General features: G+C 30.9%; 2 protein-coding genes across 3 annotated transcripts; one reads left to right on the top strand and one right to left on the bottom strand.

The window, feature by feature from the left end:
- The first annotated feature begins 4054 nt into the window (after positions 1-4054).
- Positions 4055-5744, top strand: LOC108857754 (delta-9 desaturase-like 1 protein). The gene is made up of 5 exons (XM_018631767.2): positions 4055-4480; positions 4555-4695; positions 4848-4988; positions 5076-5182; positions 5391-5744. Exons 1-5 carry the CDS (start codon positions 4166-4168, stop codon positions 5587-5589), a joined length of 903 nt encoding a protein of 300 aa, XP_018487269.1. The 5' UTR covers positions 4055-4165; the 3' UTR covers positions 5590-5744.
- LOC108857753 (probable hydroxyacylglutathione hydrolase 2, chloroplastic) lies at positions 5643-7792 on the bottom strand. Of its 2 annotated transcripts, none has more exons than XM_018631766.2 (8): positions 7623-7792; positions 7246-7422; positions 6964-7167; positions 6755-6878; positions 6459-6559; positions 6284-6358; positions 6092-6190; positions 5643-5989 (listed from the first exon to the last, which is right to left on the bottom strand). In XM_018631766.2, exons 1-8 carry the CDS (start codon positions 7674-7676, stop codon positions 5837-5839), a joined length of 987 nt encoding a protein of 328 aa, XP_018487268.1. In that variant the 5' UTR covers positions 7677-7792; the 3' UTR covers positions 5643-5836. The 2 variants fall into 2 exon arrangements, with proteins under 2 accessions (XP_018487268.1, XP_018487267.1); XM_018631765.2 differs by having other exon boundaries at positions 7246-7425; positions 7623-7791.
- Between the last annotated feature and the right edge of the window lie 5204 nt (positions 7793-12996).

Below are 12996 nucleotides of genomic sequence, written 5' to 3' on the forward strand. Positions count from 1 at the left end.
TGAGAGCCTTACATTTATTCATGGTCTTTTGCCAGAATATCATTGAGAATCTGATATTTAGTAATGACCAAAAGTCTAGAGGATCCTTAATATTGTCACACTGATCTCTTAGATCTTTAGTGAGGTGATAGCACATAATGAGTATGGCTTTATTCTTTTCACTTTCAACTGCAGTATTATCATAAATGATATATTTCCCGAGTCCTATAGATTTCAGGGTACTTGCAGTGTTCATTACCCATTTTATATAGTTATCTCCAGAGAAATTAAGGGCTTTGTAATCTGAGGGTATGAATCTCGACATCTGAAATCATTATTCAAAACATGTCTTAAATTTAGAAATTTTTATTGTTCATATATATATCACACACGCACCAAAGGAAATTTTTTTTCTACATAATGCATTTCCAGCAATATTAATTTAAAGCCCTACGGATTAAGGTGTGAATCAACTTTTAAAAAGATTCAAACAAGTATGAAATCAATCATACATCTTTAATTATTTTCAGATTTAAGGTTTTCAAGGCCTTAAAGAAAGTTTATTTTATGATTCTATCTTAGAAAACATTTATAGATGATCAAGAAAGTATTCCATAAAATTTTTATTCAAGGAAATTCCAGTAAAGGAAACATCTATAAAGAGAAATTTCTATAAATAGAAACTTTCTATTAATGTAAACTTTCTATTATTATATTTTTTTTTTTTTTTTAATTAATACTTAATAATAATAATCTGAAAATTTTATATTTTCCATCCCATTGGATCGGATCATTCATTATAATATATAGTTTTTCAGTTTATCAATCAAGCAAACAAATAATAATGCATTGATGATCAGATCAGATTGCTTGAAAATATGAATGATCTATATTCCTAACAGTCGATGTTTCATGTTCAGTATGCAATATCAGTATGCAAACAAAGACAAACAAGTCAATCATGAAATCAGATCAGGTTAGGATTTTCGAAAAATAGTTTTTATTATTATATATATATTTTTCGAAAATTAATCAAATCAGGGATTAATGTGACTTAAAAAAAATTAAATCAGGAAGATTTGATTAATTCAAGCAATTATTTATTATTTTCGACTTTCAGATAATTAAATCAGATGATAATGTGTCTAGAAAAATAAATCAGACAATTCAAGCAGATATTTTCAAAATATTTTCGACTTTTCATCTGATATTAATAAATCCTAATTCAGTTGGGATTATGATTTAATTTAGTGATGAATATTAGATAAATCCTAATTCTATTAGGATTATGATTATATTATCTAATAATAATTATTAAATCCAATTTCAAAGAGGATTATGATTCTATTTTCTGATAATTACTTATTACTTATTAAATCCAAATTTAAATAGGATTATGATTTTTTTTAAAAAATTGGAAAATAGTAATCTCAGATTTGAAAATATACTTTCTATTTTATTTTAGTCGAATTTATCATATATATAAAATATAAATATTTAAAATATATACTTTTTCGTTTTATATTTTAAAAATAATATATTTTCTCAGATTTATCTCTGTTTTCGAATTTTAAGAATTAAAAAAAAAATTCTAATCCATGTTCTATTCGACTTCAACAGCAGAAAATCGGATTACCAGAGTCTGAAGGGTTGATCGGTCTATCAGTTAGAGATCTTCCAAAGATTGTTTGCTGGTAGCTAATTGACTGCTTGGATTTATTGTTATGTTGCTTCTCGTCGGTTCATGAAACAAATAAGAAAAATAATCATGGAGTATTAGATGTCATGAACACATAAACTAATCAAGATAAAATAAATTCATGAAACTATATGGAGTTGAGTTTATAGAAAAATCTCTGTTGGAGTCGGATTTAGTTTTCAAAACAAAATCGACCGAGTGTATTGTAGCTGAGCGTGAGCGCGCGTCTGGGATCAGATCGATGTGCTGTCTGCGGCGCTGGAATCGACTCGTCAATAGCTTCGATTTGATATCTTACACGTCGTCTGGATCATTATGGTTTGAGAGATAGAGCTGTTTGAATATCGTCGGATTTTCTGATTTTTTTGCTCGGATTTATTTCTGGTTTTTAGGGTTAGGGTTTATGAGAGCAACGTCGTGCTGATAACGTGTTCGATAAGAAACGGGAAAAGCTTCTCATTTATCATCGACCAATAAGTCATATATATACATGATACATGTAGTTATCTAAACTATAAAATAAACACTAAAAGGGAAGTGATAAAGACGAAACAGAATATGTCGATCATATATATCGGTACATAACAAATTTAGTGTTTTAAATTTAGAGTTTAGGATTTATGATTTAGAGTTTGAATTTCAAAAAATATATAATTCTACATTAAAAATTAATCATTTTTATCCTTTTATTTATTTAAATATTTATTTATTATATATAGAGAATAAGTGTATAAAAATCTTTTTGACTTATAATAAAGAAAAGATCTTTGAAAACATTTTTTTAATGGTGTTAAACATGAATAATGATATCAACAAAATGGTAAATATGAAAAATTTCCTACGCTTAAAAGCTGTTGGTAAACGTAACACTTGTAATATTATCGTACATACAGTGTTTGTTGTCATGTGTGTATTGCTGAGTTGAAACCAACCTAATTGTATGTTAGTTTTCGTATGAGCGAAATTTAGTATATGCGTAATGAAGTTTGCAAACCACCTCGTGACAAAGCAATGACAGTATATATTGCAAGCCACTTGATTTATTATTGGCTTATTTATAAACATATAATACTGTCGTGGTTAGTTTTTTTCAGGAAAACATGCAAGAAAATTAAATTTAAGCAACAAGAAAACGTTTGACCCGAAAAGCAACAAGAAAACGAAAGAAACGGATTGAACAAAAGCAGGCAAAAAAAATGGTTGCTACCTTCATGAAGAAGGCTATGTACTAGCTAGAGTTACTTTGTAACAAAAAATTACAAACGATGATGACTGATGAGAAAAGCTTTTAGTTGGCAACAAAGAAGGTTACATTACCAAATAAATTGAAAATAAAACGTCTATGAACCAAACCTAATACGCAACCAAACCTAAGATATAGTACTTTATTTATCAATCCATTGATTTCCTCAGACTCCAAACAAACCCAAAAAATGAAGCTCAAAACTATTTTTTGAACAAAAAAAAACTATTTTTGCGTTTAAATGTTTAATTCTAGCCCACAAATCTAGTTTCGAAAATAAAACTTTAACGCTCTTATATATTAATAAATATATAGTGAAAACTACCAACAAAATATGCATGGAAAGGTTGTATTAAAATATTAATTGATGATTAAGTGAATGCTCTGTAAAGAATTGTTACCCGCCCTTATATTTTTGTTTTACATTTTTCAAAAATTTAATTTTTATATTTGTGTTTTTAGCCATATTTTTATTTTTATTTGTATAATATTTTTTAAATAATTAATATTTTTTTTAATAATTCTATTAAAATAGTTGTATCATACCTATATCAATATGTCATATTTTTATTTTAATAATATTGATATGTGATATCAGATAAACACAATACACAAAAAAATTAACATGATTTTCGTATTCACATTTATGTTAATATTATTTTCTTACTATATTAAATTCGTATTGGCTATATAAATATATAACACTGTAATCATATAATCTAAGATAGTTAATAGATACTATATCACAAATAATTGTAGAGGAAACAAATTTAAGTTTAAATCGATGAAAGCTTCACGCTGATTGAATAATCGATACATTAGTATATAAAAATGTTTTCCAAATTTTGACACCTCAAATTGCGTCGTAAACTACTCATATAATAGTTACAAATGTACATGCCTGTACATAGGTTTTACATGTGCCTATTATGCTTAGTTCGTAATTCTCGGACTAATTAACCAATCGGATCGCTACGCAATACATTAATGAAAATTTAAAACGAAGACAATTGGCCAACCAAATGGCTTTATTTCTTCCTAACTCCATCCTCATTTAGAGCTAAGGTTGAGTGTACAAGTATATTGATTCGTTGTTAAGTAGTGATGATTACTCAAATTCATTACTACGATCCTTAACCTCTACAACATGCATAAATGCCGATCCCACATATATATACAATCAAACATTTGCTACAAATCATATAACTAATATACATCTCAAAACACTAACACATTAGTCCTCGATGGGTGATACAACCAAGGAGGATGTCTCTGGCCCTAGAGGAAAAGTTGTGGGTAAGAAAAGAAGAGCGTATTTCTTTAGGAAATGGACAAAGATCGACGTAATGAGAGCCTCCGCTGTTGGGATGGTGCATTTGCTGTGTCTCTTTGCTCCTTTTAACTTTAAATGGGAAGCTCTCCTATTTGGTGTTATTCTCGCTGTCGTGACTGCACTCAGCATTACGTTCTCTTACCATAGAAACTTAGCTCATCGAAGCTTTAAGCTACCTAAATGGCTTGAATATTCATTTGCTTATTCTGCCCTTTTTGCGCTTCAGGTAAATATCATTTTAAACCGAAAAAAAAACACGAAGCCGAATATGTATATATTTAGTTATTTCATTTTTGGCAGGGTCATCCAATAGATTGGGTGAGCACACATAGGTTCCATCACCAGTTCACAGATTCGGACCGTGACCCACATAGCCCTATGGAAGGATTCTGGTTCAGTCATGTCTTCTGGATATTCGACACCAGTTACATGAGAGAAAAGGTAACACAACGTTATAAAATCTCTACCAAACCAGATAGATCATGATTTTTATAATAATTAACTAATGGCTAACTAACTACGTACATGATGAAAATATTTGTTAAAAAAACTACGTACGTACATGTTGTGACAATGCAAAAAAATGTAAACAGTGTGGAGGACGTGACAACGTGATGGACTTGAAACAGCAATGGTTCTATAGGTTTCTACGAAAGACAATTGGTTACCACATCATGACGTTTTGGACCCTCGTCTACTTGTGGGGTGGTCTTCCTTACCTAACTTGCGGCGTGGTAAGAAAGTCCTCTTGTATTGATGTTAGAACATATATAAATCAAAAAGAAAATTGTCATTGATTTAGTGAAACTAATTTGCAACAGGGTGTTGGAGGAGCAATCAGTTACAACGGGACTTGGCTCATAAACTCAGCTTGCCATATTTGGGGATCACGAGCCTGGAACACCAAGGACACATCTCGTAACATTTGGTATATATTCACTAGCTCTAGTAGTTTCTCTTAAGAGACATAATCCGAAAGACTAAAAACCTATATGCCTAATCAAACCATATCACCTTAACCGAAAATGATATTTGAGTAATAATGTTGGAGAAAAGATTCACATAAAAGAAAATTAAAAGAGATATTTCAAATTGGAAACCCATAAAACTTAACAGTAACAAATCAAATGGTGTAGGTGGCTAGGACCATTTACGATGGGAGAAAGCTGGCACAACAACCACCATGCCTTTGAGGCATCGGCTAGGCATGGTCTGGAATGGTATCAGGTGGACCTAACTTGGTACCTCATCTCGTTCTTCCAGGCTCTCGGTTTAGCCACTGACGTCAAATTGCCATCAGAAGCTCAGAAACGCAAGTTGGCTTTTGCTCGTTAATCTCAGCTCTGATTCTATCTATTTCGCTTTCAACTTTGCGTCTCTTAATGATATGTACTCATCACTTGTTCTTTTGCTATTTATGTGAAACTGTTGATAACCATCAGTTGTCATGAATATGTAAAGCTGGTCTGCTTCAAACACCTAAACTTTAAGTACATTGCACGCTATAGGGACAATGAAAACATTATTAAGCCAAACTATTCATGATCTGTAGTTCTGTACGTCGGTAAAATTATCTAATTGCTTAAGCTTTAAAATTGTCCTTTGCTCTTCTAATAACACCCAGAGCTTCCGCTTCATCAGCAGTCTCTGGAATACCTAGAACCCGGCGAATATACATATTCCCAGTACGGAGAAACGGGTTACACGCTTTCTCCATCTTCATCGTTGTTGGAATCTGAGATTAAGCGGCCACAAGTGATCATTTCAATTTAATCCATTGCAACAAAAGTAACAACAATGACAGTGAGGTTACTGAAACGAGAAAAGAAAGATTTACCGTAGGTAACTTCTTGTCACGGAGTTCTGCAACGTAGGCTGCGTAAGACTGGAGTACCTCGTTAGCTGGTTCTACAGATAACGCAAACTTGGAGTTACTCTGCAGAATTAAAAAAAAAAGAAAAAAAAACATTCAAATCCAAATGTGTGGTATTTATTTGGTATATGAAAACCCGCAATAATGATCACAAACCAGTGTGTATTCATGGCCACAATATATGCTTGTGTCATCTGGCAAAGCAACTATCCTCTGTAGCGAAGCTAGCATCTGCAGAACAAGATGCATATTGTGGAAAAAACAAATACAAGGACTGTTTAAAAAATACAATTCTCTGGCAACGCCGAAAGATTGCATAAATGATGCATACCTGCTCTGGAGAACCTTCGAAGAGCTTACCACATGATAAGCTAAATAAGGTGTCCCCACTGAAAACTGCTCGTGCCCCTGGGAAGTAGAAACTAATATGGCCTACAAGCAAAACATGAGAATTTTGAGTACAAGGCTTAAAAGGTAGGCCTGCGGGTTCGGTTAGTTTGGTTTTTGTTTAGTTTGGTTCGACATAAATCTTACCGAATTAACCCGAAATAAAATTCGGTTCGGTTTGGTACTTCTAAAGCAGGAGTATACTAAGTTAAACAATGACATGGGAATGCGGTAACAAACCTATTGTGTGGCCAGGAGTTTCCATAACATTAACTTCATGGCCAGCAAACCCCCACTTGTCACCATCTTTCAGAGCTATATCAATTCCAGGAATCCGTTCCCTATCTACAGCTGAGCCAACCACCTAAGTACAATGCCAGGTTACATAATGTGCAATTAATCATTACGAATGGGCAGAAGAGAGAAGAAACACCCCCCACACCGCTTACCTTTGCACCGTACTTGTCTTTTAATTCCAAGTTCCCACCAGTGTGATCATAATGGTGATGTGTATTCAATATATACGTTAGGTTTCGACCATTCTTCTTTAAGGCATTCATAACAGGTGCAGCTTCGGAAGGGTCAACCACACCAACCGTACCAGTATCCTCGTCGTGTAATATATAAGCGTAGTTGTCCGCAAGACATGGCACCTTGCAAAGAAAAGAAAAAGGGATTACGAAAGCAAAAGTTAGATAAAAGGCAAGAAAAGTATGAAACAAGACACAAACCAGTTCAATTTGAAGTGAGGAAGAGATATTGGGGACACTGCAGAATCTTGACACGTGAACAGATCTTCCAGGAGCATCGCACAAAGTCTTGAGAGGAGAAGAGAACAACTTCATCATCACACCAGAGACAAAACCTTTTCTGAGGCTAAGCTGGCTCACGCATGGTTGACTTGTTAGCTTCTGATATAAACAGAGAAAACAGAGTTTTTGATCAAAAAGGTCTAAACAACAAGAAAATTGACAGCAAAAGGTCTAAGCTATCATAAAATCATCAAACAAAGCAGAAATAGCTTTCTGAAATTATAATCATGATACTGAGAGACAAATATCAAAGGAACTATCTAACACGGTTTTAAAGAGGAAACAGAAATACAAACCCTAGAACATCGAAAAAAGGAGGCTGCAGAAGAAACTTTCGAGATAGCTTGCATCTCTCTCTCTCTTACATAAGAACTCTTTCTTTGCTTGATGCAGTGTAGAGAAAGAGAGCGTCGGCGCGGTTTCTCTACACAGAGAGGTGAGATCCTTCGTGAAAGCTCTAACAGAAAAACCGACCCAATCCCCTCTTTTACTAAACCAAATCGAATCAAACCAAACCAGTAATCAGGGAACCAACCGTAAAATTGATACTGAGCCACTTAACCGATTTGTATATATAGATCTTTCATACTTCGGTTTGATACTTTTTAGATAATTTTCTATCATACTGTATTCTGTTTTTTTCTTTTCAAAATTTCAAAATAGGTTTTAAAATAAATATTTCCTTAATTCTGTCCCGTTTTCTATTTATAGTAAAGCAAAATAGGTTTATTTAATAATATAATGTATTTACTTTTTGTTCATCATTTCATTGTCACTCCAAAAAAAAGTAAGTTAGAGTAAAATTCAATTGTATTATGAAGTTATTATATTTTGAAGAAAAAAGTAAATTTTACATTGGAAATAAGCTCTACTAGTTATTTTTTTATCATCTGAAATTCTATGAATCCCCAAAGCCAAAACCATTTAATAAAATACAGAGCATGATTAAATCAAACGATGTTCTTTGACATATGATTATATGATTGTGTAAGTTTTTTTTTTTGCTAAATGATTGTGTAAATTACCCAAAAACTATTTGAACTATATAATAATTCTCTTACTACGCATTCATATAGTTTTTGGTAACTTACACACAGGACCGGCTTAGAGGGGAAGTCACCCAAACCAAAAATTAGGGCATCCAAATTAATGGAACATATTTATCAAAAATATTTTTTATTAGTATTGATAAATAAATAAATTTTGTGGGTTCTTTTATTAAAATATTAGTTATTAGGCATTTTAGTTAGAATAAGATTTGTTAAACTTTTCATCCAAATTAATGGTGCATATTTTTAAATTTTTTTATTAGTATTAATAAATAAATAAAATTTATGGATTCTTTTGTTAAAATATTACTTATTAGTCATTTTGTTAGAATAATATTTTGGACTTTTCAACAATATTTATGAATTTGGTAAAAATTAAATATATAAGAAAGTTTATATTTTATACGATAGTTAAAACCCTAATGATGAAGACCCAGAGATTGTTGATGAAAATGTGTTATTATCACCAGAGGATAGTTTTAGGATTGATTACTTCAAGACACTCATGGATTAAGCTCTAGTTTCCCTTGAGTCCAGATCTAAACAATTCGAAAAGTATGAAAAAACTTTTGGATTTTTGTTTGATTTAAAAAAGCTAAGAGATGTAAGTGAGGATACACTGAGAGCATCATGTCTGAATCTAGAAGCTTCTTTACGGAATGGTACTCATTCAGACATAGTTGGTGATGATTTGTTTATGGAACTAAAAATTTTTCGACAACTAATACTCATAGTAGTTCGAAAGCCTATTGGAGTACTTGACTTTTTGAAAAGAATGGAGGATTGTTATCAAAACACAGAAATTGCTTATCGCATATTGTTAACCATTCTGGTGTCAGTCACCATAGTTGAAAGAAGTTTTTTGAAGTTGAAGCTGATAAATAATTATCTGCGAGTTACCATGTCACAAGAAAGATTAAATGGATTGGCTATGTTATCAATTGAGACAGCTATCAGACCCGTCCCTTCAATAAGGCTGGTAAAGCAGCTGCTTTAGGCTAGGGGTGGGCATTTCGGTTTAGTTTCGGGTTCGGTTTGGATTCGGTTTGGTTTGGGTAATTTGGGTTTTATAAAACTCAAACCAATTAAAACCAAAGTAGCTTTGGTTTGGGTTCGGTTTGGGTTTAATTCGGTTCGGTTCAGTTCGGTTTGGTTTAGATTTAGTTCGGTTTACATTATTATAGTCTAGTTTGGTTCGGTGTAGTTCGGGTTGGTTATAAAATATGAAGGCATCAGTTTTATACTTTTATTCAAAAATAATCAACTCATAAACGATAGAGTGAGAATATAAAAACTTATGATTACATGATTTTATATATAATAGTATTATTTGAATCATATTTATAATTTTTTTAAAGACATGGAAGTTATGAAAAAATGAAAAACGAAACTTTAACTAAAATTTACAATATGTTAATAAAGTGAAACTTCTATAAATTAATAATGTTGGGACTACACCAAAACTATAATTTTTTACTAATTTATAGAGATTATTAATTTATCGATATAATAATTGAACCAAAAATTCAATTTGAGAGTATAGAATTATATTAATTTATAGAGATTTTTAATGTATATTTATCGATTATTAATTTAAAGAGGTTATACTGTATATATATATATATATATCATATCATATATATTTTTACTATATATATATATATTGGATTATCGGTTTGGTTCGGTTTGGTTCGGTTTAAACCCTAACCAAACCAAACCGTTCGGGTTGAGTAAAACATGAACCAATTGGGTTACATAAAGAACACGGTTTGGTTTGGTTCGGTTTAACTTTGGTTTGGTTTGGTTCGGTTCGGTTTGGGTTTTTTGCCCACCCCTACTTTAGGCCACCAATTAATGAAACAAAATTTGGGCCACGTTACACGTATCTAAAATGTGTATCGCTGAAGTGACTTTCTTAGTTATTATTGTATTCCTTGTTAGAAGTGTTCGATTATATTGCTAAGGAGATGGTTTGTGACTTTGTTTTGGTTTAGAGAAATTCTTGGGTTCATCCTAGAGTGAACCTTTAGGTTCACTCAACCAATAAGATTTTAATATTTTATATTAAGATTTTGAAAAAAGAAAATAAAATATTGTCAAATTATATTATATTTTTAAACTAAAAATAAATAAAAATAATATTAATTGCAAACAAAAAAATGTTTTAAAAAATATATTTTTAATACCGTCAACCAAAAAACTAAACCCTAAATCCTAAACCCTAAACCTTTGGATAAACTCTAAACTCTAAACACTTGGATAAACCCTAAACCCCTGGGAAATCCAAAACACTTGGATAAATTCTAAATCCTAGGGTTTAGGATTTATCCAAGGGTTTAGGGTTTATCCAAGGATTTAGGGTTTACTGTTTTGCTGACTGTATTAAAAATATTTTTAAAAAATTCAAAGATTTAGGATTTATCCAAGGGTTTACCATGGGTTTAGGGTTTATGATTTAGGATTTAGGGTTTATGGTTTAGTGTTTTGGTGACGGTATCTTAAATATAATTCTTTTTTTTTTTGCGATTACTACTATTTTCTATTTTTTTTTTTTTTTAAAACATAATAAAACTTGACAATATTGTGTTTCTTTTTTTAAAAGATACTGAATATGAAATACTGAAATCCTATTGGTTGGGTGAACCTAAAAGTTCACTCTAGGGGTGAACCCTAAAATTCCTCGTTGGTTTATTAACTTTTTTATACTATACAATTTTTCCTCACATTTAAAGTTATTTAACCAAATATTTTTTTTCTCTTCTTTTACTCCTTTTTTTTGTTTCTTTGTCTCATTTTAGACAAATGGTTTTCAACCTATATGTTTTTTCGTTTTTGAAACTATCTTTTCCAAACAAAAAATCCACCGGTATATTATTAGATTATAATTAATACACTTTAAAAACCAAGTAAACTCAACATTAAAAAAAAACAGTTCATGTTTGAAAAGATATAAACGAAAAATTTGAACATACCCAAACTACTAAATTTTCAAATATAGTAAAATCAGAATTTTAGTGATGATTTATATATTTTATATTATTTTTTCAAAACTTCAAAATATTAATAAAGTAAGATGATAGAATATGTACCATTATAAAATTTAAATATAGAAACACACATGAAAATATGCTTTAGGCCCCTAAAATGTTAGGGACGGCACTGACAACTATGGTTGAAAGACTTGACCATAGAAGTCTAATGGATGATTTTGCAGGGAAAAATGCAAGAAGATCTATATTTCAACATTAAGTGTTCTTAATATCAATGTTTTTAGTAGACTATGGAATTTGATTTTTCTAAATAAAAAAAAATTAAATTGTTTTTTATACTATTTTGTGGTAATGATAAATTATGTACAACGTGTTGACAAAAGAAAATTATGTATAAGGTGTTGACAAAAAAATATTATGCACAAAGTGTTGACAAAAAAATATTATGTACAAGAGTATAATTTTAAATTTGGATTATGGCAATATAAAATGTTAGTCCGGCACTGCTTACACAATCATATAGTTTCTTCCTTGAACTTTCCAGTTCCGTACACCGATAAACACGCACAAGCACACATGAAGTTTGCCGTGCTTAACATTTTAAAGACTTAAAGCAAAGTCCTGAGCCAAGATCGCATTGGCGTTCTAGTCGCTGACTCGCTGTAGAGAGGTCTGGTCTAGTGGTCAGGTGGGTGATTATGCTATGTTCACCAGCCAATGGAGTTGGCTTAGAGTTACAATTCAGTTTTAGCATGTAGATCTCATTCAACCTGATGAAAGATAACTAACTAAATCAGTTCATTATACGCATATTTTCAAACAAGAAAAATAATAACTATCTAGTTGCTTCATGAAATGAGTATATATTCATAAATGAAAATTTTGACGTAAAAGAGTTAGTACATTTCATATATCGTATACGCGTCCATTGACATAATAACATAGTTTATGTTTTTCATTACATAGTTTAAATTAAACATAACATACCCCACACGCTTGAATCAAATGTTTTATTTTTGTAATTTGTATTGAATCAAATGCTGAACACCATTATTCTTTTTTTTGTAGCTAATACAGTCAAAGTCAAAGATCGTGTATATTGTGTACATGAGAGAGTGAAGAGAAAAAACCCAAAGCAAATGTCACTATCGATTTACAATAAAACCCCATGCAAACTAAAAAGCCCTACAACAAAAAGAAGTTTACGTTCCCATACGTAAAAGAAGTGATCAGTTTATGTTGCCTTTGGACTAATAATAGTTAAACAACAGGAAAAGAAAAAGACAAAAGACACATGCTAATGTTAAACCATCTTCAATGGAATACTATTTTTATTTAATAAATTATTCTAAAATATAGTAACATTATTATAGAATTGAATTTGATCTAGTAGTTTAATTCCATAACATAGTTATTCTATTATAGAATCTAATGTAGTTACTCTAATATATTTTTATATTCTATTCTATAACAGAGTAACTATGTTATAGAGTTGAATTATTAGAGTAAATCCACTTCTATAATAAAATGACTATATTTTAGAGTAAAATAAAAAGGAAAAACAATATTTTATTGAAGATGCCTGACATTTTAGTTATTTCGTTAAACATCAAGCGCGTTTAAGCCATCAG

The sequence above is a fragment of the Raphanus sativus genome, chromosome 5 (assembly GCF_000801105.2).
Source record: "Raphanus sativus cultivar WK10039 chromosome 5, ASM80110v3, whole genome shotgun sequence".
NCBI lineage: Eukaryota > Viridiplantae > Streptophyta > Magnoliopsida > Brassicales > Brassicaceae > Raphanus > Raphanus sativus.

Coding starts and splice junctions, on each gene's coding strand:
- LOC108857754 (XM_018631767.2), top strand. CDS start 4,166: ATGGGTGATACAACCAAGGAGGATGTCTCTGGCCCTAGAGGAAAAGTT. Junction 4,481..4,554: donor CTGCCCTTTTTGCGCTTCAG/GTAAATATCATT, acceptor CATTTTTGGCAG/GGTCATCCAATAGATTGGGT. Junction 4,989..5,075: donor CTTACCTAACTTGCGGCGTG/GTAAGAAAGTCC, acceptor AATTTGCAACAG/GGTGTTGGAGGAGCAATCAG.
- LOC108857753 (XM_018631765.2), bottom strand. CDS start 7,676: ATGCAAGCTATCTCGAAAGTTTCTTCTGCAGCCTCCTTTTTTCGATGT. Junction 6,359..6,458: donor TCGAAGGTTCTCCAGAGCAG/GTATGCATCATT, acceptor CTTGTTCTGCAG/ATGCTAGCTTCGCTACAGAG. Junction 6,191..6,283: donor GTGGCCATGAATACACACTG/GTTTGTGATCAT, acceptor TTAATTCTGCAG/AGTAACTCCAAGTTTGCGTT.